General features: G+C 41.6%; 1 protein-coding gene and 1 pseudogene across 3 annotated transcripts in view; both read right to left on the reverse strand.

Annotated features, from left to right (window-relative positions):
- Nucleotides 1–7,080: 7,080 nt before the first annotated feature.
- Nucleotides 7,081–9,058, reverse strand: LOC128093397 (40S ribosomal protein S14b-like; annotated as a pseudogene).
- The window catches only part of LOC120417497 (ribosome-binding protein 1), a 28,092-nt gene continuing 9,512 nt past the window's right edge, over nucleotides 8,720–27,299 (reverse strand). Inside the window, exons 4-10 of one of the 3 annotated variants that reach the window (XR_005605472.2) lie at nucleotides 26,322–27,239; nucleotides 26,179–26,254; nucleotides 25,749–26,113; nucleotides 21,071–21,163; nucleotides 20,473–20,997; nucleotides 11,346–11,571; nucleotides 8,720–11,157 (exon numbers count right to left, since the gene is read on the reverse strand). Coding sequence is in view for 2 of the 3 variants with exons in the window: in XM_039579573.2 (XP_039435507.1) it covers nucleotides 11,452–11,571; nucleotides 20,473–20,997; nucleotides 21,071–21,163; nucleotides 25,749–26,113; nucleotides 26,179–26,254; nucleotides 26,322–27,239 (2,097 nt within the window). In the remaining variant the exon portion in view is untranslated. Of the gene's footprint in view, nucleotides 11,572–20,472; nucleotides 20,998–21,070; nucleotides 21,164–25,748; nucleotides 26,114–26,178; nucleotides 26,255–26,321; nucleotides 27,240–27,299 lie in introns of all 3 variants that reach the window. The other 2 variants (XM_039579573.2, XM_039579574.2) reach the window with 2 other exon arrangements.

The raw sequence follows: 27,299 nt of genomic DNA on the forward strand, positions 1-27,299 counted from the left end.
GTTGTTGCTGATCATCAGTAACAAAATCAAAATAAATAAATCAAGACCGACGGCCGAAAATGACGGTGGGTCGGTTCCACGGTCGGTTCCGTTTCCAATGGCAGAACCTCATGAGGCAAATCATGCGGCAGCACCTGCAGCGATGCAAAACAAACACAATGACAGAGACCACACCACTGGTCCTCCCCGTTGCTTGTATGTTCCGTCTAAGATTCCTCCTCCACCGAAAACATGAACCATTACACCTGACACCAGATATCCCGCTCACGAAAACACCAGTAGTGGCCGCCGGAATAGGAAAATCCAATTCAAAACTAACGGAATTTGATCCCCACGATGGGCGTTTGAAAACATTTGCGGGGAACGTGTCCACGGCGCAATTAAGTTGCCAGCGAACAAAACCAAAAGGGCCGAATGAGAAGAAAAAAGTCGCAAAGGGTGGCGCTCACGATCGACGCATCGTCAAAATGCCAAAAGGACGACCAGCAGCAGCAATCTGAGCAGCAGTCTACGAAGGATAAGCAGGTTGCTCCGAAGGAGATGACTCCACCACAGGATCCGGCTTTCTCCGCAGTAGCGGACGCCTCAGCAGCAGCCTCGACTTCGGCAGGCAGTGGAACTGGCCTGTCTGGTTAATAGTGGGGTAAAAGCAAGAGTGTGCTACTTCAGGTTTTCGGCACGGTTCGCACTCGTTCTGCCTCGTTGTACTACTCCATCATGTCCGACCGCTTCCGGTCCGAGTCGCCCTCGTGAGGTAGATTCGCCTCCGATTGATACACCCAAAGTCGTGCGTGTCGAAGGAGTGCCCGTAAATGTCCGTTTGCTCGTGTTTCTGCCGGAACACTACGTCCGGGACCGCTGGCTCTCGTCGTTCAGGTGCATTCGGCCGGATTCGAACTCTCCACAGATGAAGCGACCTTCCGGCGGGTTGAACTGGAGGCACTCGAGGTGGAAGGCTGTTTTTTTTTCATTTGCTGCCTCACACGTGCTCACGCTCAACTTAAAAACAAAAAAACACGCATCACACACACTGAGAAAAGACGGGCGAGCTGTCACGACAGCAGCGCCATCAGCGCCGGGTGAGTGGATGCCGAAACAAAATTGAATTTGAAATAACCGTTTTTGGAGGACGATGGTTCGGCACTCGAGTGTCCCGTCTGTTTGTCTGTGGTTACACCTTGTCATCATGATGACCAAACCAAGACAACGTGGAGGTAAGAAAATAGGACACTTGCAGAGAACCAGATCCATACTGTTTTTACCAAGATGATCTAACAGCACTTCCGGGATGTTCCTCGCCTGAGCGTCAAATTTGGCAGAAAATCACACTTCCCCATCTGAGGGAAGGCGGGAGGGAGCAGATGGAAATCTAACCTCGAAGAATCAAACGCAAAAAAATGGTTTGGGTCCAGAAATAGTAAATTGAAATGAAAAATTAATCACTATATCTCGGATTAGTTTTCAAAAAGCCGTAAGAGCCAATGGTAAACAAAGCCTTTTTTGCCTCGATTTTCGACCTACTTACGGAAAGCCAATTTATAGGTGCTTACTTGCTCCTATAAAAAGATACAACGTGTTAAAAACTCGTCTAAAATCTTCTTTTTTTTTGCTCGAAAATCACGTTTTAGACGAGTTTTGAGGACGCTGTATCTTCTTTCAGGAGCAAGTTAGCACTTTCCAGAGCATCCGAATTTGAGTGGATTTTTTAAATATCAAAATCCAAAATATGGTTTTCCCCATACAAATTTATATGGAAAATTGAATCGCTTTGCGCAATGTGAGGATTGAACGAATCGTTCTCAAACTTTGGGGAGTTGTTAAGGACCCCAAAAGGAACTGAAAAATTGCTCTGCTGGAAAATCGATTTTGTTATTACACCCTAATGTAATAATAATTTAATTCTCTGGATTTTTTAAATTATGGATTCTAAAGTGTAGAAATTCAAAAGTACAATTATTGAGGAACCCAAAAAAATTAAAAATTCAGGAATGCAAGAATTTTAAATTGAAAGATTTGAAAATTTTATGAATTAGCAAATTTTACAAATCAATAATTCAGGAATTCATGAATTTACAAATTCTAAAATCAGACTTTCAAAACCATAAAAAATGCATTTTTGGATTTCTTGATTATTGAATAAATAAAATTAAAAATCGAGAATATAACAAATATAAATTTGAAAATAAACAATCTTCAACATTTAAAAATGTCATGGTTTAAAACTTCCGGAATTCAAAAAAAACAAATTTTAATGATTCAAAAACTTGAAAGCTCTATGGGTCATTCGCCCCCGAATACTTAAAGAATCATAACAACATTGAAAATTCAAACAGCATTTTTTTTAAATCTAAACTTTAAAAATGTATATTGAAAATTAATCACCAAACCATCGGGTGCCACAAAAATTGATTTGTTTGCATCAGAAATTTGAATTCTCTTTCTCGCAAAAGTTGTTTATTATGCGACTTCAACGACAAAAAGTGACCCCTCAACCTGAACCGATAAGGCCCAAAATTGGCACAGTTACGTATTATTGCCTAAAGATTAGAGGCATCTCTTGATTTTCCAAAGTTTTTAATTTATCTTGTCACCCTACTGACCACCGATGTCAGAAAACATATTTTGCAAGGAAGGCTTTAGCTCGAGGCTCGTCATCAGGACACATTGGCAGTGATTTATTAGTTTTTGAGTTAAATGATAATTTTAGCACGAAGGTTTTCGTGAAGAAATAAAAAAAAATCAAAATTTCAAAACTCAATGTGATTTCGATTGACAAATTTCAAAATATAAAAACATAAAAACAAGGCTGCAATTCAACTATTTTAGAAGCTTAGAAATTTAAAAACACAAACATCTAAAAAAATTGAAAATAAAAAGAAATTTTATTAAATTCAGGAACAGTGTTGCAAATGAGTGATAAAAAAGCTATCAATAGATTATCTCTGCACCAAAAATATCCGAGAGTATAGTGAGAGAACGCGAGATGGCGATTAGGATCCGACCACGCATGACGTCCCGTCAAACTGCGTTTGCGAAATTGGTTTTGTGGCGGCTTTTGTGATTAAACGCTTTTGCGGTAGGATGATCGTGGAAGCGGGAATGAGAGAGAAAAGGAAAATGTCAATCGCGAGTGGGTAAACACGAGAACGTGTTCGGCTATGTTCGGCGCTGAGAGTTTCAATGAAGAGAGAAGAGCTGTTGTATTTGAGGCATGCATATTCAGGCGAGATAATTGTAGTTGCTGAGAGCTGATATTTTGATATTTTAACAACCCTGTTCAGGAATAAAAAAAATTAAACAAGTATTTAAAACACAAAATAGCACACCATTTTGTTAACCGGTCGCAATTCGTAATTCGCAATTTTCAGTGTAAGAACGGGCCTTGACCGATCTTATGCACCAGGTTCCCGACGAACACGCACTGCCCTTACACCTACATCTCACCCTTGCTCTGAGTCAGTACGAGCAGCACGCTAGAACACGCTTTGAGTGTTCGTGCCAGGCATGCACACCTTCTTTTCCGGTTACGCATTTTAACTCGGCCGGGGGTGGTACATTACGTAGGGTTTGATGTAAGTATAAGCGCCTAACCATTTATAGTGTGCCTATCAATTTTCATTAAAGCAAAAACTGTTTTATTTTTAGTTTGAATTCAAAAACTAATTGTTATTTAGTGTGTATTGTTTTCTCCTGAAATCTCCCCTATTGTTGAGTTGTGTTTATCTGTTGCTATTTCTTTTGTCGCGGTGTTGTGTTACAATATTTTGGTCCTAAGCTCGGTCCTAAGCATTTTAGAAAAGTTTTTCAAAAGTATAGTAGTAATATTTGTGTTAATCCTTTAATCATTCCATAAATTGAGTAAGGGCTCGAACCTCACTTGCTTAAGAAAAAGGTGAAGTTTCAAAACAATGGACAGTGAAGGAAATATACTATGTAGTAAAAGGAAGATAGTAATTTATGAAGTAGATATAGAAATTAACAATAGTTAATAAAAAGAGGTAACAAACAAGCTTAGATTGTATTGAGGGCAATTTACTGGGAAGATGAGAAATTATTCAAATAGATAAATAAAGAAAAGGCACATGATAAACAAAATTGACATCGCTGCCAAATTAAGGGAAAGCAGACATTTTTTTACAGCAACATCAATTGGTAAAATAGAGTGGAAAAGCGTTGAGAAATAAGAGAATCAAATAAGTAAAATCGAAATTAAATGGAGGATACAAGGGGTTGGAAACTCTTAGAGCTATAATTATTATGTCAACCAGTATATCAAAATATATGTTAGTATACTTATTATTTCCTTTACATATCGCCAGTATACTTACCAATATACTGAGAGTATCTTAATATAATAACAGTTTATTGCTTTTCGGTTAGTATACTAACAAGTATACTGGAATATCGTTAATATACTCAGTATTTTAAAGAAATATTAGAGTTTCCAGCCCCTTGGGAGGATAGTAAACAGAAGCCGTTTTAGAAAATCAGTGAAAACAAAATAAACAGAAGATAGCTGAAAGCTGAAATGGAAAGAAGAGAAACCCCGTTCTGCGATGCTCAGATACATCCACAGCAGTTGACTCAACATACTGCGAATCAAAACAATACCGTCTGCAATCACAAATTAATTCCCTTTCCCACATTGTCGCGCCCCTTTCTTTTAGCCGTCTCTACTCTGACCCTCGCTGGTCAAAGGTTTACGAGTCGTTTCCACAGGCCACCAGCTAGGTTACACCTTGTCATCATGATGACTAAACCAAGCCAACGTGGAGGTAAGAAAATAGGACACTTGCAAGGTACCAGAGCCATGCAGTTTTGTTCAAACAGCACTACGGATGTAGTTGGGCTCCTTCCGGGATGTTCCTCGCCTAGGTGTGTCAACCGACGAGTATCATCAGTATCAGGCACCCTTGGCCTGCTATCTCTCCTGAAGCTGGGAACAAATTGAAAATCGTTACATGACCCAACAAATTCAGTTCTACAGCTAGTTTGAACCCCTAAAATGATTTTGAACACTAATTATTTAAACATTAGTGTCGCATTTCTTTGCAAAACCACGTAGAACCACACGATGTTTTCCAACGACTCAAACAAAGCCAAACAATCAAATCAAAAAAGCTAACACACTGATTCGAAACAGCCCAAACATGCTTGACAGAAATTTCGCGACAGAAAATCGTCGCGAGTGTTAAACTCGCTCAATTCGGTTTAGTGCCGCGGCGACAATACAATAGTAATATTTGTGTTAATCATTCCATAAATTAGAGTAAGAGCTCGAACCTTACTTGTTTGAAGAAAAGGGAGAAAATCGAAAACAATGCACGGTGAAGGAAATATACTATTAAATAAATTTTAAAGAATCAATACACTCAACCCCCGATGGTTGGTCACTTTCCCGTTTGACACTTTTTTAGTTTGTGTTTACCCCGTTGGTTGGTCAAAGTCAAACTTAAAAGTGAAGAACTGTCACTTTTTACACGGCGCTCACTCGAGGCAGAATGGCCCACCTAAGTAAAATGCGCCAAAAACCATAGAAAAACATACAAATTTATGAATTCAGTGTAGTGTAGGCTTATGCTTTGGGATGTTCCCTTCAATGTTGTATACTTGGTTGATGAACATTTTCAGCTTAAAACTATTTTTGAGCCACTTTTTCGGCAACTTTTTCACTTTAAAAAAAAAAAAAGTTTTTTTCGGCAACTTTTCCTGGGTGCGGGGCAGAATGAGCCACCTTAGAAAACAAGCCATTTTGCCGTTGAAGGAAGATAATAAACGATTTAAGGGACCTGTCTAACATAGTTTCTATGAAGTTAGACCACTTTTATGAAAATAGTCACTTACCAAAACAAACATTTTTGAAAATAGTTTTAATATGTTGAAATAAGACACTATTTTTACAAATAAGCATCAAAACAACTTAAAATCAACTAATATAGCATAAAACGTGATTTGTGAACCTACCAGGAGCGACATAATCCATTTAACCAAAATTTCATAACTTTTGATTGTTTTTATAAGGCAGGAAAAGGGTGGTCCATTCTGCCCCCAAGTGGATTTAAATTTAACACGTCCACCACCAAGCCTCTAAATGATTTGAAGGTTCCGTTGTTATTTGATTACCTTCGTAATAGCTCCTGGTAACATTATAAACATTGAACAAACTTTTTCAAACAATCTGACCTTCGAGAAAGCTTATTTAAGAAACTCGAAATAAACAACATTTGCGTGGTTTTGTCAATAAATTTACATTTTTGCTTATAACTCGAAAATACAATGAATTCAAACATGGTTTTCGGTGTGATGATGTTATTTGACGTCCTTTATAAGACCCTTGCCTTACAGTTGGTTTAAATCCATTCTAAAGCCCAAAACCAAGGGTAGCCCATTCTGCCCCCTTGCCCCCGATTTTTTTTTTCATCGCATTGATAAAAACTTATCAGGATCAACTCGGATCTTCTTGCACCCTTCGACACAGTTGTTGGAAATTTAATTTCCTAGAATAATCTCGCACTTGAGTAATTTTGGGCGAGACCCGCGCCACCTAACAGAAAAAAGAGAAGCGATGTTTTCCCCATGCATTTTCGCGATTTTCCTTCATCCTTCATTCACCGATGTAAAAAAAACGTTACTTAACCCATCCTCAGGTGGTTGGTGCTTTCCTCACATTTGTAATGATATCCAAAATAGACACAAAAGGGCGGACTTTTCAGTGTTCTGTCAACTTGACTTTTTATTCATACCATCAGATTCAGATCTTCATATTTCTGGGCACTTCCCAAGTAACCGTGGGACTGTATATGGTAGCTTTAAATCCCCTCTATATCAACATATAAAGTATGCATACAGAGTCTCAAAACTTTATATTCACTTTATACGCATGGAGGTAAAATTGAGTGGCGACTGGTAGAGTTGATATAGAGTTATACCGCGGTAAAACGTCAAAATACTACCTTACCGACAGTATTTGAAATAGAAAAAAAGCTTTGCGCGCAGCTCTCTCTCTTGGGAGAGTGCTTTTCACGCTGGGATGACGGTTTTTGAAAGCTTGTTTTCGTTTTTTTGCTGTGTTGTGCTTCATTCGAGATTCTAAACTGCGTGTTGATTTGATGTTCAGACACTTCAAACCTTTACAAGATATTGATAATCTTCACAATATTCATCGACGAACGGGCTAGGGCACGGAGCACCGATTGCGCACCCGGTCCCGGGGTCTTGGTGCAAGTTCTGCCGGCGGCACGCAGCTTCATGTGCAGCGAGGTTATTCCGAGGGACTTGCACTTTCCGCCTACGTACAAAGCGGCCACATAGCAGCGTAGGGCGAGCCTCGTCACGATCAGCCTTGACCTTCATGTCGCCGGTGCACCGCCAGATAGTTACTTGCCCAAAAGATCCGTAACGTGGACGAAGGTATCGTTGAAGCTGGCGTAGACGTATGCCACTCCGAATACGATCTCGTCCGAGTAAAACCTGGACCTCCTCCAAACGATTTTTCCTGCATCAAAAAAAAAAAAAAAAAAAAAAAATACCACCAAATACTGCCAAACTTTCTTTGCTCTCACTAATGTTGAGTTAGTGTTTTGAAACATTTGAAGAAATGTCAAAGTGTGATGTAACTTTAAAAGCTTACTTTACATTGATATATAAAGCTTACCATTAATGCTTTGAAACATTATTGAACTAAATGCTTTGAAACTTTAATTGGCTGTTCTATATGTCATTATACAGTAGATAATAATGTTTCAAGCTACAAATGTTTCGAAACATTGGGAAAGACTATTTAAAGTGTCATAGCATCGTGAAAGTTTATTTAGAGTGGATTTAGAATTTTGATTTAGTGCTTCTGGTTGCTTGGGTTATGTGCTTACAACTTATGATAGGGTAGTTCTATTGATAACCTATCCAACAGCAGGTTGCATGAGAGATCCTGACAACGTTTTCATCAAAATATCTGAGTTACGGCCTCCAAAAAGTGCATAAGTAACACTTAAGTGCTCATAACTTTTAAAAAGGTTGCCAGATCTTCAATGTCTTGGACGCGTTGGAAAGGTCATGACGAGGTATCTTACAAAAACCACCCTTTTTACGATCTTCCGAACTTTAGTCAACATCGTTTTTTTAGCATAACTTTTGAAGTACTTAACTAAACTGTATAATGTTTAATAGCGACTTATGGGACCCCAAGACGGATCGAATGACGCCAAAACGGACAAAATCGGTTGAGCCAATTTTGAGATAATAGAGTGACAATTTTTTGATCAACATCACACCACACACACAGACATTTGATTCTGAGTCGATAGGTATACATGAAGGTGGGTCTAGGAGGTCTAATTGAGAAGTTCAGTTTTCGAGTGATTTTATAGCCTTTCCTCAGTAGTCAAATTTGAATTAAATTTAGGAATCAAAAAATTAAGAAATTTTAAAATCAGGAAATTAAAAAAAAGTACCTATTTAAAACACACACTAGCACACCATTTTGTTTGCTGGTCGTTACATAATTTGTCCTCAACCACTTTCGTGTTTTTTTTTCAGATTTTGTGAGGTTATCCCAAATTGCGGAACATCAAAAGGATTTGTTTCGGATAATAAAATTAAATTAAACCAGAGACAATTGAGTTATAATTAATTTATTCCGTTTCAAACTACCTTTGTTTGCAGCAGAAAAGAACGCGCTAGGTTTTTCATTGTTCGTTTCACAAATATCAATTATTAGCCATTTGTTTTTTGTTGCATTGAATAAGGGTTTAATTTCTGTTTTACGTTTGACGACGCGTCTGATCGTCAATTTGAGTGTGTGTAATCCAAAAAAGAAAACGGAATCTTTGTTTTTTTTTATTTCTTTTTTCCTCTTCTCCTTCTACATTTTCACGGGGCATCACGGAAAGCTTTCTGTGCATTCATTTGTTTTTTTTTTTTTTTTTAGGTAATCGTAATTTATAGTCTCGGTTGACGACAACTCAGTTTTTGGGCTTTTTCTTCTGCTCAGCCAATAGTCATTCTCTTTCTCGCGGATGCTGTCATTTGCGCGCACAATTTGCTCTTTTTACTCATTCATAGTTCTTTTTGTTTGTTCTCCTAGAAGATATAATATATGTATATGATTTATCTAACTGTTACTTTCTAGTTATTCATTTTTATCCTTTCTTTTATGTATAAAAAATAATATTTCACATGTCTTTTTCAGCGACGCTCGCGCGCAAACGTGGATTTCTTCTCTATCTCGATTTCGTGCGCGCGCTCTCTCTCTCTTCCACGATACTGGTTTGAGGGGGGTACACATTTAGTTTTTTTTATAAGTTTGTCCTTTTACTTTCGTGTGTTTCAACAAGTCGGGAAATAAATAGTAGGGCATTTTTGCAACAAGCAGGAGTCGGCTTGTTGCACTAAACTTGATTCGATGGAATCTTTCTCGAGCAAACACAAATAAAAGATGGGGTTAACGTGGCTTAAAAAGTATAAACTGTGTGTGTTGGTGGTTAATGAAGGAGTAACGTTTCTTTAGTACTAAATATACGTAGATATTCATTGTTTTTAACAATCGGTCGATTGAGGGGCAACATATAAGGGACATTGATTACTTAATTGAGAGTGTTTTCATTTTCTTGTTCTTTCGTGTCTAATGTTACGTGTATGTTGGTTGCTTCTACGCTGGAAGATTTTCTCAGGGTTTTTTTTACGTAGTAAATTCGGTGACAAAATGTGGCTCGCTACGCACTATATGAGTGATGAGAAGTTTAAAACTAAATCGTACTTGATCAAATAAATTCATGTAAATCGGTATACAGATTCTTGCTGGGTTTTCATATATTAGTGAAAATCCACAAATAAAAAAATAAAAAAAAGATTGCTCACTAGCGCAACCTGTTGCCTGTTGCGAAAATATCAATTTCTCACTAAAATATGTTCGAGGGAAATCGATGCGTTAAAAATTTAGGTCGCTCTGCGCATAATGGCCATCATTTTCGACTACGGCTTGCTGCGAAACTTTGAAAAATATTTGCAACGGTCTTAAACTGGATGTCAAAAGAAGCAATTTTTCATGACAGATTTGTCCATACTAATTTTTGGGCTGACCATTAAAGAATTGCTGTGCAAATATCCAAAAATCAGTATTTCGATAAGGGTGTTTCTGATTGATAATGTTTTGTAAAGTTGTAGGATAAGTTTGTTTGTTTGCCACCTCCTTTAACCGATTAAGGGTAAAATTTAACTATTTCAACTCATATTTGCAAAAATCTGATTTAAGTAATATTTTTTCGAATATTTGGAAATCGTTAATTGAAACCGAACTGCTCTATTGAATTTTCAACAAACTGCCAAAGGCGTCAAAACCAGAGCTGTGGTGAGTTCAAAACTGCCGTGGTGAGCTTCCAAACATTTTGAATTGACCGTTAAAATGTTGCATGACGAAATTCTAAAGCAGATTTACGTACGTTTGTCTGTGAGAGGGTTCTTGCGTTTTCAGCAGCATGGGCGGGGTAGGGGAGTATATTAGTCATTATTTCTCTTAGTTTACATGTACAACGTTTTTCGCTTCACTGTTTGGAATTGGGCTCTTATTAAAAAGGAAAATGCTAACCTCTCTTTTGATTTTCGCAGCGGTACCAAAAAAATAAACCAGGATTCCTTCAGTTTCGGAAATGCGGAAAGCGAAACAAAATGCGTTTTTCGTATGTGAATATACTACAACTGATTAATTTGGGTAATTTATACTCGTATCCCATCCTAAAAATTCACAATAGTTTGTTCTCATACTAATAACACTTATGTATCTCTCCCTTTCACTCGGAAAGTCTACACGGTTCGGGGTCACGTTTCGGGTCACAGTCTCATCTGCCAGAACACAGTCAGCTCATCGTCCTACCGAGCCTGTTTGGTGACGGTCCGGACAAATTTTGATTTCATAAAAAGCAACTATTGGATCGAATTTGAGCATGATTTGCACGCACGACACCCCTTCTCAAGACCGGCTTTTTAGGTGTGGCGCTTTGAAACTCTAAGATTTTTTTGTTCTACCGATAATAGGATGAATTTTGACAAAACTCGGTACGATCTAGGACTGAAATTCGAGATAATCTGTGTGTGGAGGTGTGTGTTTTTGTGTGGCGATCACTACTTTCGCGCGCGATTCAGTCCTCTTCTTTTAGTCACGGTCTGTGAAAGAAAGAGCAAGAAGAAGAAAAAAAGGGAACATGTCTTTATGTCGTAATCCGAGCAAAAATATCCTGGCAATACTTTCGGGATACATAAGAATTCCGCGGGCGCGTTATATCTCTACAAGGCAGCTGCGAGTGTGACCCTACCCAGTGACCCGGAACCCAACGCTGATCACTTCTTCTTACCTTACCAAAGTCTCGCGGGGGTTGTCACATCGATCTTCGATCACTCACTCAATTTCGCTCGCACGCTCGCTCGTTCACACACTCTCACGCGCACGCGCTCTCAACACTACTGCATCGCGCCGGCCGACTTGAGCAGGTTCAGTTCTTTCTCTTTCGCTTGCACCACCGAGCGCCAGTGGATGTCCTGTTCGATTACTTTCGATTCTAGGTTTTTCAGCATGATTTCCTGCAAGAGAAAAGGGGTGGAGAAAAAAAAATTGTTTTATAGTAACAATAAAGTAATACCTGTTTTAACAGTACAAGTCTTTGGTTTTTTTTTTTTTTTTTGAAAAGGTCCAATAAACCAAATTTCCCGTTTTTGGGTGTTTTTGAAACCGCCTTGAGTCAGGGGTATTGAAAAACACCCAAAAAGCAAAAACTTAAAAAAAACCCGATTTAATCCCACCAGGGGTGAGATAAAGCCTTTCTTACTAAAGAATTTAACTTCTTTCAATTCATAACATCGACTTGTTACAAAAAATCTTATGATGAAAGCAAGGTATTATTAATGATGTGTTTTCCAAAAGAAATTGAAAACGCAATTATCACCAAAAGAATATTTTTAATCGCACAAATTCTTAATCAAACAAGCGTTTATGACAAACGCGAGCATAGCAAGCTTCCCATGCGCCAGTGACGACGCACACTGCGGTTTTGGTGTTCTAGTTTTGGTACGAGCCCAAAAATCGAACAAAGCAGGCGCAAAGCAAAAAGTTAACCGCACAGTGGAAAGCTTGCCATTCAGCATCTACGAAAGTGAGAGAGTCAGAGATGCGCTTTGAAACTGGCGATTACAACCGCACCACTACACACTCAACCGCGAGAACCTTAGGTAGATAGCCATAGAGGAGAAAAGCAACTCGCGACAAAATTTGGAGGCTAGGAATGTAGGTTGATCTAGTGGACTGTATTTTAGGGTCGTATTTTTCCTTCGATTTCGGCCGGAATGAAAGACGCGTGCGAATCGTACGGTTACGAGCTAGACAATGAGCGGTTTATTCTAAAAACTAGGTGTGCGCAAAAAGAAAAGCAAAGAATATAATTCAAAGGTAGCGCAGTTTTGGTTTTGTAGTAGTGTGCGTTCGATCTCATCGAACATTCTCCCCGGGCGTTGAAATGAACCATTTCAATTCTTCGCCAGCTTCTCCTCCGGTCGCTCCTCCGGCTGGACCTCCTGGTCCAACGGTAGAAGACAAATCTCGTGCACTGCACGCTTCAGCTCTCCCTTGGGCGTCCTCAGCGTCACGACTCTGGTCACGTTGTCCTTTCCCGGATGCAGCACCACAATCCGAGCGAGAGGCCACTGCATCGGTGGCGTGTTGCGGTCGATGATCAGCACCAGGGCGCCCGGCTTGATCGTCGTTTTCTTGTACCACTTTTGATGGTTCTGTAATTCTGGAAAGGTTTGTTACAAGCTCTAGGTGGATAGCTCTTGTACACAGGCAAACGAAGAGACAGACGTATCCCTTCGTTATCGTTGGTTTCCTCACAGCAGCGTTGGATTTGATCCAGAACGGGCCAGCAAAATCGATTCCGGTTCTGGCGAACGTTGGTGCTGGCTGGACTCGGTATGAGGGCAAATCCCCCATCAGCTGCGACGTCTTCGTTGGGTTGACCCGGAAACAGGTGATGCAGCTGCGGACCACCTTCCTGATCGTCGTCTTCACATTGAGCGGCCAGAACCTCTGTCTGACGACGGCGAGAAGTCCCCGTTGACCGAGGTGCAAGTTCTCCTCGTGCAGGTGCCGAATGAGGAGCTCGGTTATCGGATGCTTGGCCGGCAACACCATCTGATGGCGACTGTCGTACGGGATGAAGGCGTGTTTGATGCGCCCACCGACCCGCAGGAGGCCATCGACGTCAAGGAACGGGTTGAGTCCGCACAGCCGGTGCCGTGCTCTCTTGTCGTCCAGTAGTGCAGCAATCTCGGTGTGGAACGCCTCGGCTTGAACCAGCTTCACGATAATTCCTTCCGCACGCTTGATCTCCTTACCAGTGAGCCACCCCTTGGTCACCTTCTTGCGCTTTGAAATGATGAACTCTGCAAATCGAGCGACGTAGGCCATGGCGCGTCGCAGTTTGAAGAAGTCACTCACGTCGTCGAAGGCTTTCAATCGTTCAACAGCTGTCAAAGCGAGCGCAACCGCTGATTTCAGTTCTGGGAGTCTTTCATCGGGAATCATCGGTCCGGCGTCAGTTGTCGTCGGCACTGCAGGCGGGCCATCCCACCAGATGGGGCTCTTCAGCAGCTTGTTCGGAGTTGTGCCTCGGGAAATCAAATCAGCAGGATTGGAGTCAGTGCAAATATAGCCCCAGCGAAAAGCTCCAGTCAGTCGCTGAATTTCTGCTACTCGATTGGCCACAAACAACTGCAGATGTTGCGGTGGCTTTCGAATCCAGCTGAGTACGATTTGGGAGTCGCTCCACAAGTTGACTGAAGCGAACGTCGTACTTGTCGACGACAGCACCTTGGTTACCAAACGAGCGAGCAGTAGCGCCGCCAGCAGTTCGCCGCGCGGTGTTGAAATCTCTTTCTTCTTCTTGGTGGCCTTGGGGAGCAATCTCGACTTGCTGCATACCAGCTTCATGACGGTCGATCCGTCCAGTCGAGTCAACCTAGTGTAGATGCAGGCGCCGTAGGCTTGGTCCGACGCGTCGCAGTACCCGTGCAGCTCCACGAACTGCATCTCCTTGTAGAGAATCCACCTCGGTAGGCGGAGTTTCTTCAGAACCGGCAGCTCACGCCGGAATGACTGCCATTGTCGACCCATGTTCGGGGGAACGAGTTCGTCCCAGTCCGTCTTGAGAGACCCCACTCCGCGCAGGATCAATTTGGCCGCGGTCAGGACCGGCCCGATGAACCCTAGCGGGTCGAAGATCTTAGCAACCTGGCTGGCGACCTTCCGCCTAGTGAGTCGCTCGTTGCTAGCTGGCTCGAAATCCACCACGTCGAAAGAGAACGTGTCGCTCGCCGGTTGCCAGGCAACTCCGAGTGTTTTTACGAGGGCGTTCAAATCGAGCTCAGCAACGTTCAGTTTGGCTCCTTGTTGTGCTTCCGGAATGGCTTCCAGAATCGAGGGCGCGTTTGAGCACCACTTGTGTGCGGCGAAACCACCGCATCGCAGCAACCCGACGATCTCTCGTTGCAGTTGAAGTGCGTCGTCCAGAGACTGCGCACCCGTCAAAACGTCGTCGATGTAGCAAGAGCTTTGTAACACAGCGGCAGCGCGTGGAAATTCTGCTCCGTGGTCGTCGGCGAGCTGGTTCAGGGTCATCGTTGCTTGGAACGGTGACGAGGCGAGACCGTACGTTACGGTCAGCAAATCGAAGATCTTCAGCGGCTGGTTCTTGTCGTCTCTCCAAAACACTCGCTGAAATCGTGCGTCGTCGGGGTTGATCCTCACTTGGCGATACATTTTTGGGATGTCCAGGGTAAGCGCGAACCGGTAGCACCGGAAGTTCAGGAGTATCGCCATCAGATCGTTTTGGACGGTCGGTCCGGTCATCAGGGCATCGTTTAGTGAGACGCCGGACGTGGTCCTGGCGGAGCCATCGAACACCACCCGCAGCTTGGTCGTCGTGCTCGTCGGTTTGATGACACAGTGGTGCGGGAGATAATACGCCGGTCCACCGTTATCTGCATCTTCCGTGCGGACTTCACGCATGTGGCCCAGGTTCTCGTATTCCTGCATGAATGCAGCGTACTGTTGTTTGAGTTCCAGTTCTCTGTCGAGTCGCCGCTCGACGGTCAGGAAGCGTTTCATGGCCATCTGCTTCGAATCGCCCAACTGGTTCTTCCGCTCGTTGAACGGGAGTCTGACGATGTATCGTCCTTCGCCGTCCCTCTGGTGAGTACGGCGAAAATGCTCAAGGCATTCGGTATTCGATGCCGTGTCGCCGGGCCCGGGGGCCAACAGCTCGTCGCTGCCTTCGATCGTCCAGAACTGCTTGAGGATGTCGCTGAGGCGGTCATTCTCAGTCACAGTGCAGAGGGTTCGTAGTTTCGCTGGACTTGCACTGGACACCGATCCTCCGACGATCCAGCCAAGTTTTGTGTCACGCAGCGTTGGCAAGTTCGGCCCCATCTCGATTTGCTCGCTCTTGATGAGGTCCCAGAAAACATCCGCACCGATCAGCATGTCGATTTTGTTACGCTTGAAGAACGCAGGGTCCGCGAGTTCGGTCCCTGGCGGGAGCGGCCACTTGCGAACGTCGATTGAGTAGGACGGTAGTTCCCCGGTAATCTTCGGTGCGATGAGCGTCTCGAGTGCCAAGCTGAATTCGTTGACTCGTGACTTGATACGGACTTCGATCTTGGATCGAATGCGCGTGTCCAAACCGTTCAATCCGCAGACGAGGAAACTGGCGGGTTGTCTTTCGAGAGCGAGTAATTTTGCGAACTGTTCAGTCACGAAGTGCGTTTGGGACGCTGAGTCTAGGAGGACTCTGCACGGATAGCTGACGCCTCCACTGCCGTAGGCCAGGACGACGGCAGTTGACAGGAGCGTGACGTTCACGGATCTCTCGACCTGGGCACAAAGCGTTGCGGTCGTCTCCGATCGGGTGCTGCTAGAACCAGTTGCCTGTTCCGTCCGAACCTGCGGCTCTTTCGACCGGCACAAATCCGCTTCTTCGTTCTTGGACGACGGATCTGCCGGCTTCTTGTCTCCGACGTGCAGCAGAGTGTGGTGGCGTTTGCCACACTTCTGGCAGGAACTCGATGAACACTCGCTGAGGCGGTGTCCACGTTGTAGGCAGTTGTAACAGGAACCACTTTTTCTCAAAACACTGTACTTTTCTTTGGCACTGTAGTTCTTGAACTGATCACACTTCCACAACTCGTGGTCACTTTTACACACTGCACACTTTTGCTCCGTCGTTGACACCAACGTGTTGCTTCTAGCCACCGCACGGGATGGCTTCGTCGCTTCCGAGTTTGACTTCGTGTTGACCTCGATCTTCTCCAGAATCTTGCAGCGTTCCTTGAGAAAGGCGATCGTCGCTGCGTACGCTGGAAGCTGACCAGCTTTCTGGCGAGTCTCCCAGGTCTTCCTGGTGTCTTTGTCCATCTTGGCAGACAGAACGTTGAGCAGCATCTGTTCTCCTAGTCCCACGACTGGTAGGTCCAAATTCTTGAGGGCGTTCACGTTCTTGGTGCACGTATCCAGTAGCTTCCGGAGTTCTTCGGCACTCTCCTTGGTGATCTTGGGCAGGTTGAAGAGCGCCTCAATATGTTTATCGATGATGAGGCGGTTGTCCTCGAATCTCTCCTCCAGACTGGCCCAGGCAGCATCATAATCATTGTTTTTAATGGTCTCCTCATCGATGAACCCCATCGCCTTTCCCTTCATACAATCCTTGAGGTGATAGAGTTTGATAGCCGGAGACTCCGTCTGGTAGCGCGCCATGATCGTCGTGAACATACACTTGAAGGACTTCCAATTCTCGTAGTTTCCATCAAAACTCGGAAGCGGAACACTCAACGGCGGTGGCTGGACCACAGCGGCAGCCGCATTCGCCGGGACGAGCTGATTCGCCGACGCCAACGACGGGCGCTGCTCCCGTTTGACGGCGGTTTCTAACAAGGTCTCCAGCTTGATGCTGACCTCGTTGTACAGGTGCTCGAACTCAATGTAACGGTTCTCTTGTTCCGTTCTCGCATCGTCAGAGAGGGGCAACGCGACAATTTCATTTTGGATAGTGTTGTACTCACGATAACAAGCGTCCACATTTTTCGAGTTTTGACGCAAAAACGGAATGTTTTTGAGGTTAGGATTTTGCCTTCCCTCCACTACGTCGACCAAAGCCGTGCTGATGCGCGTCAATTTCGACTTCACTGCCCCTCGCTGACGGACGAGAGCTTTCACTTTTTCTTCCATCTTCCTTTTCAGCTCTTTTCGCTTGTGCTCCAAAATCTGCTCCCTGATGGGGCTGTAGAACGTCTTCTTTTCTTCCTTTTGTTCCTCAGTTTCCCGAGCGCGAGGCTGGTGCATCGTTTTCCATGCTGGGAACACTGATCTTTTTTTTTTTCACTGAAGCGGGCTCTCGCGAATTCAAGATGGCGCCGCTACACTCGACCGACACTTTAGCCGAACCGAATGCTCATTTTCGCGATTTTCCGTCGAAAATCCACTTTCCCGTAACTTTAACCGGTTCACTACTTCATTCGGCACAGAAGGACCAGAAATTTATGTAGGTTGATCTAGTGGACTGTATTTTAGGGTCGTATTTTTCCTTCGATTTCGGCCGGAATGAAAGACGCGTGCGAATCGTACGGTTACGAGCTAGACAATGAGCGGTTTATTCTAAAAACTAGGTGTGCGCAAAAAGAAAAGCAAAGAATATAATTCAAAGGTAGCGCAGTTTTGGTTTTGTAGTAGTGTGCGTTCGATCTCATCGAACAAGGAATTTTGACAGGTATGATTTTCATAAAGTATTCGCCTCCTTTTCTCTCCCACAGAAAACCTGGGAACGAGGTAGCTGTCAAACTAGGCCAAAATGTTAAAGTCACTCACAAAATGAACTTTGAGTGATTTGAGTTCATTTCTGACGTCACGATTTTTTCCTCTATTGGCGTCGCGAACATTGAAAACTTTGAAAACGATATAAAGCTTAGAAGCTTCGAAAGCTCCTATTGGAATCCAATGAAAAAACGAAGTTGACTTTATAGCTGTCGGCCACCATTGCTAGTACCAACCACTAGTGTCTTCCTTTTATCTACAAGGACTTCGCCGCCCTGGGCTCCTAAGTGTATGAAAGTATGGCACGGAGCGACGGCGCCGAATACCCATATTTACACAAAGAATTTTAGAGCGCCCGCCGCGGGATTCGAACCGGCGACCTCTGGATTGTGAGTCCAGCGCGCGGTCCGATTGATCCACACGGGCGGGACGAATCCAATGAACTCTGTTAAATAAACTGACGAAATCACGACAAAATGAAGCCTACTTAAAGGCGATTTTAGGAGCACACGGGAAACAAATTGTTTGTAGCGGGATGAATGTCCTAAGTCACAAAAGTTTTTGCATAAACATTGGACAGTTATGCAAAAAACGGACAGAGCAAAAGAAACCGAAAAGCTACGATATCTTACATGTTGAAGGAAACATCGGTAGACAAGCTACTACAAACGAGTATAAGTCGAGCCACAAAATATATGCGCCAGTATTCGAAGCTCAACTTACTTGGCGACTTTAGCGATTTTTCCGATTAAAATTCATGCTGTATCGTATTATTTACGAAGATGAAAATGACGTCCAGCCATAAAGTAAAACCTATGCCTTTCTTTAGTAAGAAAGGCAAAACTCTAGAAGTAAACCTTCCCTTTTAAGGTTAAATTCCCTGTTTTAAGCATCATCAAGCTACACCCAAACGAATCTCAATTCAGGGATGAACAAGTTACTGACATCTTTTGACAGCTCTTCTGCCAATGCACAGTGGTATAACAGATCGCAGAATTAAGTGGAAATACGATTATCCGAAAAATGGTTCAAGTTTAGTGTCTTCGAAAAAGTTAATTTAACTGGGAAGTGGCAACTTATGACTTTGTTGAAAATTAGGGTGGTTCACGATTAGGGTGTTTCAGAAAATCCTTCTATCCATATCAATCTATGCAACTTTGTCGAAGGCTCCAAATTATCATCTCACATTCTAATCTTTCTATGACTTAATTCATCAAAAGCATCAGAGCAAACACTTTTAAATCATTTTTTTTTTGTACGTAGAAATTCATAAAATGTAAAACTTTATGCTTTTTAATGAAATTTGCGCACTATTATCTTTGTCAAAACTACAAGTATTGCTTAGGACTCGAAAAATAATTCAAAAATTAATTTGAACTTTGAATAAGTAAGGCTAGATTTTAAAATTTATAAAACATTGTTATCGCAAAGATAAGAAAATTTCACAAATTTTCTTTTTTTTCTCTTACGCTTTATGGGCTTCATCTTCAATGTGTCAATCTTCAATGCCTTTATGCTTCGCTTCGCTCGGAGACGGTGATTTTAGCGGATTGCAGACTGGCATTCGCCATGTGTGAGTGTCTAAGCCCATGTTGCATAGAAGTTGATAATTGGGCGTTCGGGCGTCCCAAAAACAAAATTAAAGTGGTAAAAACTTTGGTACATAACCCTAAAATGATAGATTAGGATGAAACATTGTCTCCACACAACAAAAATTTCCTAAAAATGATTTACAACCCGCGCGCTGAGCTTGAATGAAAAAAGTGCCTTTTTCAAGTATTTTTTTTTTCCAAAATGCACGTATCAGTCTTTCAAATTTGATTGTCTGGGGCCTCAAGTTATAGTTTTATGTCCCCATAACAAACTTCTGTACAGACAAAGCCCATAAAAACTTGTGTTTGGGCATAGCAAGGTGAAAAAATCCTTCCGCCAAACATTTTCCAAACAATTTCACTTAAGTACTTTTTGCTTGCAAATTTGATTTTACATCGAAAAATTAAATTGAAACATTTTTGCGACCAATATTTATTTTTTTTTTGAAAAAATCAGTATTGATTCAAAAAATCATAACTTAGTCAAAGATTTTTGCCCATTCTGGAAATTTCTGAAATGTTGGGATTTGATGTCCCCTAAACCATATCAGAAAATGAAAAAAAATAAAAACTTTGTTTTTTTTTGCAAGTCAAGCTTTAGTGACAAAAAGTGAAATTAAAGATCACCAAAAAAAAAAATTTACCGTGTATCGCATTTTTTTTAGTGTAGTGCTTATCTAAACCTACAACTTTGACGAAGACAGCAAAACGATCGAAAATTCCTTCAAAAGACACAGATTTTTGAATTTTCATACCTAATTTTTGTATGGACAGCTGCCAAATTTGTATGGAAAATTATATGGACAAACTAATTATGCAAAACGGCTTCTTTGTATGTAAGTTTCAGTTGGATTAAAAAAAAAATTTTTTTTTTCGTAGAGAATTGCTCTCCTTCTCTAGATACAGATTTTTTAATATTTTTTGTATGGACAGTTGCCAACATTGTATGGGGACTTGTAAGGACGAACTAATGATGCAAAATGTTTTCATTGGTCATGAAGAAGAACCGTCAGCAGGGGTGAGCAGCAAACTTACCGTGTCCGCGATGATCGTCTTGTACTGATCGACGGTCTTCTGGAGCTGTTCGTTCCGCTGCGCCAGCACCTGCTGGTCCTCCAGGTCTCCCTCGGGGGCACCATTCTTATTGCTGCCGTCGTTGCCGTTGGCGTCATTATTTTCGTATAAACTACTATTATTGTTACTACTCCTACTATTGCAGTTGAGGTGCCCCACCTCGGTGCTATTATTACTGTTGGTGGTGGTGGTGGTGACCGCGACCGAGGCAGCCGCCGCCGCCGCCGCAGCAGCAGCTTCTGTGGCAGTTCGGATGCACTCCTGCTGCTGCTCCTGGATGCAGACAACGGTGGACTCGAGCCAGCTGTAAAAGTTGGCCGCGTCCAGTGGCAGTGCCGAGACGATCTCCGTCGGGAGCAGCTTCACCAGCAGATCCTTGGTGCGGTTCTGTTCCTCCAGGATGACCTTGTCGATGTCGACCTTGGGTGCGGGCGCTTCCACGACGACATGGTTGGACGCAATTTTACTGGCCGCCGCCGTCAATTCCTGCAAGAGAGTTGTGAACCATCAACCCCCGCGTTAGTTATTTTAAGTTTTTTTTTTCGCTTGAAACACTTACAACTTTGCTACTTTGACTCGTGTTAGTGGTGGCCGTTTTGCTTTGGGCCACTTGCAGTGCCTCTATCAACTTCCAGTTCTTCATGCGCAAATCCTAACAACGAGCGTGAGCAGTGGCCAAAATGGTGAAAGGAAGGTTTTTTGGTGGTGGTGGTGGTGATGGGTCAGGTCAGGTGGGTTAGAGAAATCGGGAAAAGGGCAGAACAGAAGATTATGTAGTTTAAACCAAAACAATAGCAAGCTAGCGACAAGGGGATGGTGATTTTTGCAGTCTTGTTCAAATTGTGCAATTTTTTGGTTGGTCACTCAAATGTCGAACATTTGAAATACAAAGATTTAAAAGAAAGTCACTATTTATTCAACGAAATTGCACATATCTCAGCTAATATTTGCAGGGTGACCACTCAAATCCCATTTTCAAATTCCCGACTTTATCCAGACTTTTCCAGAATGCTCAAATAATACGCATTTCTTATCTAAGGAATGATTTCAAACAAAAAACTTTCTATAAGAAAAGTCAATATCTAGCAAAACAATGCCAAAGGGCCGTTGTGGGTTTGTAAACAAAGAGTGTATCCCTTTCATGCAAGATGTAAACATTCTCTAGCGTGGACAGGACACTCCTTTTTTACAAACCCACAACGGCCCTTTGGCATTGTTTTGCTTGATATTAACCACCGAAAAAAAATTAATGAATTTAAAAATAATCCAAATATAGGCATTTTTTGTAAATACAGAAACTAAACAACAATTGACAAAAACTTCACAAATGGAACTTCATTATTATGATTCAGAGTAGAAACACAAACAATTAGTCTTTGAAAAAAATATCGAAAGTTCAACAATACTTATAACATTCATGTTATTTTTTTAAATTGGCAAAAGTATAGTTTTTCCCTGGAGATGGAGCCACACGTTGCCGTCGTTTCAGGGCTATTTGCAAAGATGGTTTCCGATGTTGATATATATCACACATATATTTTATATTTATATACTTGTGTTGATAGAAATCACAGCTTTTATAATATGTAAAATTGCAAGATATTGAAATTTTTTATTTGAGTCTCAATATTCTTGTTCGTGAAATCTGTTAGGAACAGGTTTAAAACCGTTTGATATTAGGGAGGAATAGTTAGTTTTTTTTGTAACTCTTCTAGGTTGTTTAATACTTCCAGACTCCAGTTATGTGTAAGCCAGTTTAGTAATGCTATCAGAATCTCTGATTTCAATTCAAGTGGTATACTAACCATTCTGAATTGTCAAAAAATCCATAGAGTCTCGATCAATCAATAATGAAATGATATCGGACAAAATTCGTTAATCTGTTGAACTAACGGTTTTCGGATTATGGTTGTATCGACCATTGTTGCGAATCGAGGATCTACTGGAGTTTTGACGATCAAACAGAGCCTAACATTTCAAAAGGACACACAGGTGTGAACAGGATTGTGTCTCTTTCACTCAAATGATAGTTTACATAAGGTATGATAGGGATACACTCTTGTTTGCAAAGCTTGTGTGCCCTAATGAAATAGAAGGCACGAAATAGTCGTATTAACAAAGAGTGTTCAACTTGTAAAATATGAACGTTTCATTAATGTTTATTGTTTTTGGAAGCAGCAAGACAGGTTTAACAAATAGATAAAGGAATGTTTGGCTTTGTAATTAAAATTTCGGGGATTTGAGATTCGAGTTACTTTCAGACAGTTTAGTTGAGGTTGTTGATTCAAGTTAGTTAGTTTTCTGAAATGAATAATTGGACATAAATGATCAGTTAAATTAAAGTTAGTTGCAATGTACGACAAGACTACTGACGGACGCGACAGGACGAAGCCCAGAAAAAATGCCATTGACATGTTAGTTTTCATCTTTCATTTTCCAGTAAATTTATTTGATTTCCTTTAAATTTGAAATACATCATAGGTTCCCTTTGTATAAATCTCAAATTAATTTTAGATTAAATCATAATTTCATAGTTCCTTTATTCAGTTTTAGTTAGAAGTTAGATTAACGTAACTGCTCAAGTCATCCAAGTTCTTACTACTCACACCTACACTAATTTTCTTTCACCTTCCCCCTCCCGATACCCTATATCTTCCGGTGGTGTTCATTTGGTATGCAATACTAGTTCGGCCACTACCCTTTTTTCCACAAGAAACCGGACTTGGATTGACTTGAGGCCGCGTCCCCCACCTTGCTCCGTAAAACGAAAACGAAAACGAAACGAAACGAAATTGGCAAAAGTATAGTTTTTGAAACTTCGTTTCAACTGCAAATGACAAAATGCTAAAGATAACTGAACTTAAAATTTCGTTCCTATTTTTTTAAACTTCATCATCATTTTAAATCAAAGAATGATTAAAACATAATTGCTAAAATTATTCATTCAAAAGATTTAGAAAAATGTCAAGAAATTCATAAAAATAATTTGCCTGGTTCTCTTTTAAATTTTGTAATTTTTGATATTGTTTTTTAAAATCAATGTTAATTTATCTAGTGGTCAGTATTTAACTGTTTTTTTTTTAATGAACATTCAGTTAGATATGATTTTATGTTTTACCACTTATTTTAAGCAAAATGTTTAAAGAGACAATTTTTTAAACAGTTTTGCAATAACTCTAAATTTCTTGGATTATTTTTTTTTGCAATTCAAAACGTAAAAAAAGTTTTTAAATTTTGGATTTCATTCGATATTTAAGTTTCCCGAAAACTGAAAATCAAGCTTTATGTATAATAGTAATTTAGCCATACTCACAAAAAAAGTTTAACGGCAACATAAAAAAAAACATTCTAATTACTTAAAGAATTTGACTAACTCAAGTTTGAATCTGTTTTCAAATATTTAATCTATGTGACAAAATGAAATAGAATCATAACTCTAAGCTGGCCATTAGGCTCTATGATAAACAAAAATTTATAGAGATCATATCTGGAGTTATTATGTTATTATGATTCATGAAAAATATTATGAAGATCAGTGTCACAGACTCCAATATTAATTAAGATTTTGAATGTCTTAAACAGCTTTTCCATACTCAAATATATTGAAATAGTGAAAAGAACCTTAAATTTAAAGTAAGTTATTAAAGCAGAATTGAGTGAATTCAATTTGAGAATTGTACAAAATCTTACAAAATTATTCAAGAGTTAAAAAATTTATTTTCAATCAAGCATGCTTATAATTCCCGACTTTCCCCGACTTTTTGGCAAAAAAATCATAAATTCCCGACTTTTTCACGATTTTCCCGATTTCCCGACTTGAGTGGCCACCCTGTATTTGTTGGACAAAGCAGATAATGTATTGAATTTTCAAAACTTGTTCTGGAAACTAAATTTTTTATGATATGATTGAAACGATGACGTATATTTTTTCATGATTTTTTTTTCAAGAATATCCTAATATTAAAATTGTTTGGTTTTTGTGTGTTCGTAATGTGAAATTAGACTGTGACAAACAAACTCGCACTTTTTCGTGTTTGACAGTTTCCCAAACTGGAAAACGAAGCCAAATGTATGCTGGCTTAAGATTTTACAGGAAAATGCAGCTAAACTGTCAAAAAGTGCGGGATTGTTTGTTTGTTGGTCGTAGTCTAATACCTCCTTTAGTAGAATATCCAATTGCATTAAAATTCATTATTTACTCAAAGTTGGGAACAGAGTTAGCGGGTGCTTAAAGAATCGAGTAAACCTACTTAGGAAAAAAAGTTGGAAAATAATCTCCGAAATAGCTAACAGATGAGGGGTAGTTAAGGAGCTATTAGACTATGGCAAACAAACAAACTTGCATTTTGCTTTTGACAGTTTGCCAAACTCGCACATTTGTTTTCGGCAAACTCTCAAACAAAAGTCAAATGTGTGCAGGCTGACGTTTCTGCAAAGTCTGAGTTTGATTGTGATAGTCTAATACGTCATTTTGAGGAAAGAAACGAATTCTAAAAAAAAAATCTTATCAAGTACGAACTGTATGCAAAATTTTCTAATTTTTAATTCTCACTTCTCAATTTCTAAAATTAAAAAAATCTTTTCAAGTACGAGCTGTATGAAAATTTTGCAAATACCTTGATATAGGAAATGTTCATATTTACAATTTATATGAATTTTTAAATTTTGTTTAGAATCTTAGAAATTATTGTTGGGTTTTTAAATCTGAAATTTTAATATTTTTTTTTAGTTTTAAAACATTTAATTATTTTTTTTTGGATTTTAAATTATGGAAGTTTATGTTTTTACATTTTATATTTTAGAATCTTCGATATTTTTGTTTTTGCCAGAATATATAAAAGATGATTTTTTAGCTGCGTACCGCTTAAAAGAACAAAATTGATAAAATGTATAATGGGACATTATTGCGAACAAGAGCAGTGTGAAGATCATGTTAAACGTTTGCTTATTAACATTTTGTTATATATTATGTTCCCATAGCATTGGAGCTCGTGTGGCATGTCGGCACAAAGTTAAAAAATAGTGCTGAAAGTCAAGCAAGACAGTATTTTTTGCGTAATTTTGTGATAAATGAAAATTTTGTAAAAATAAATACTTAAAGCAAACAAACAAGCCCAAAACCGTGAAAATCACCACCAACTCCGCCTATTTACAACTGATTCATATCCAATAAAAACGTTCAAAGTTGTAAGTGTCAAGAACCAACAGTGTCAAGCAAAGCGCGCGCATACACTTACATTGTTCTTCTCGCGCTGCTCGTGCAGCTGCTTCTGGAGGTCCTCCTCGCGGACGCGCAGCTCCTTCAGCTGCTGGTCCTGGTCGCCGGAGCGGGACTTGGCGGCGACGAGCTCGGCCCGGCAGCCGGCCAGCTCCGTTTTGCTCGAGTCTAAGGCATTCTGGAGGTTTCGGAGTTCGACCTTGCTGCTCTCCTCGACCTGGTTGCTGGCGGCCGCTGCCTGCTTCTGCTTGAGCTGGAGCTCGCCCAGTTGGGATTTGAGTTGGTCGATTTCGAAGCTCTGCTGCTGGCAGGATTTGGCCAGCTCGTCCTTTTGGGTGGCGACGACGCGCAGCTGCTGCAGTTCGGCCTCGTACGCGGCAACGTCTAGAGAGGATGAGATTCGTTACTGAGGTGATGTTTTTTTAAATGGTTTTGCAATGGACAGGTACCTTGTGCACGCTGCTGGAGGGCTTCGTCTTTGCTGCGGAGCAGCATCTCGTATTCAGTCTTCTTCTTGAGCAGTTCCTAAAAAAAGAAGAAGCGTGAGATGCTAGGCTTATCTTATCGCGTTGAGTCGAAAAAGATGGCTCACCTCTTCGACCTGCAGCTTCTCGTTCAGCAGTTGGCTCTTGGTCATGAGTTCGCGCTGTAGGATTTGCATGTTCTCGTTGAGTTGGGCAACGCTGGCGACGCCTTCCTGGGCGGCGGCATGCTTCTCCGACAGCTGCACGTACTTGGCCTGCAGCTGCTGGAACTGGTGGGTGAGGGCTTGCTTTTCGGCCGAGTACTTGTCCGAAACGAGCTGCAGCTGCTGGGACAGGCTCTGGACTTCGAGTTTCTTGTTGTTGAGCTCCTCGTTGAAGCCCTTGACGACGGCGCTGGCCTGAGATTTCTCGCTGTTCAACTCCTGGCGCAGCTCCTTGAGCTTGGCGTGAAGGCCGGCGGCGCCCTTCTGTTCCTCGTCGAGTTGGTTTTGCTTTTCCTGGAGCTGCTTCTTGAGCTTCTGCAGCGGGTCCGAGGGGTCGTTCCACTCGGACGGGTCCTTCGTAAGCGTGTCCTGCTGCTTGTTCAGCAGAAAGTCGATCAAAATTTGAATATCGTTGCGGGGCAGGTCGGCCTTGGCGAGGATGCGCACCAGCGATTGGACGTTGACGGCGTCGTGCACTTCGGCGGCCAGCTGCTGGGTGATGAGTTCGTTCTTCTTCTTCTTGTTGGACTTGTCCTTGTTGACGACGTTGGCGGACGACTTGACTTCGGCGGGGGCTGCAACGGGGTTGGCCATCACTACCGGGGCCACCACAGCCGGCACGACCGGAATCTCCTCAACGGCGCTAGTTTTGGTCAGCGGTGGCTTGGCGTTCTCCTTGTTCTTTTGCTTGCGTTGATCCTTGGGGTGAGATTTGGTCTTGACTTCTTCCTCCTTCTTCACGGCAGCGGTGGTGGCAGCGGCAGGTTGACGGGCCTTGTCCGCGACTTCCTTCGGCTGAGACTTCTTAGCGTCTTCCTCTTTCTGTGAAAATTATTACGAGATAACGTTAGCTCATTTGCAACTTAAAGATATTGCGGCGGC

Source organism: Culex pipiens, chromosome 3, assembly GCF_016801865.2.
Source record: "Culex pipiens pallens isolate TS chromosome 3, TS_CPP_V2, whole genome shotgun sequence".
NCBI lineage: Eukaryota > Metazoa > Arthropoda > Insecta > Diptera > Culicidae > Culex > Culex pipiens.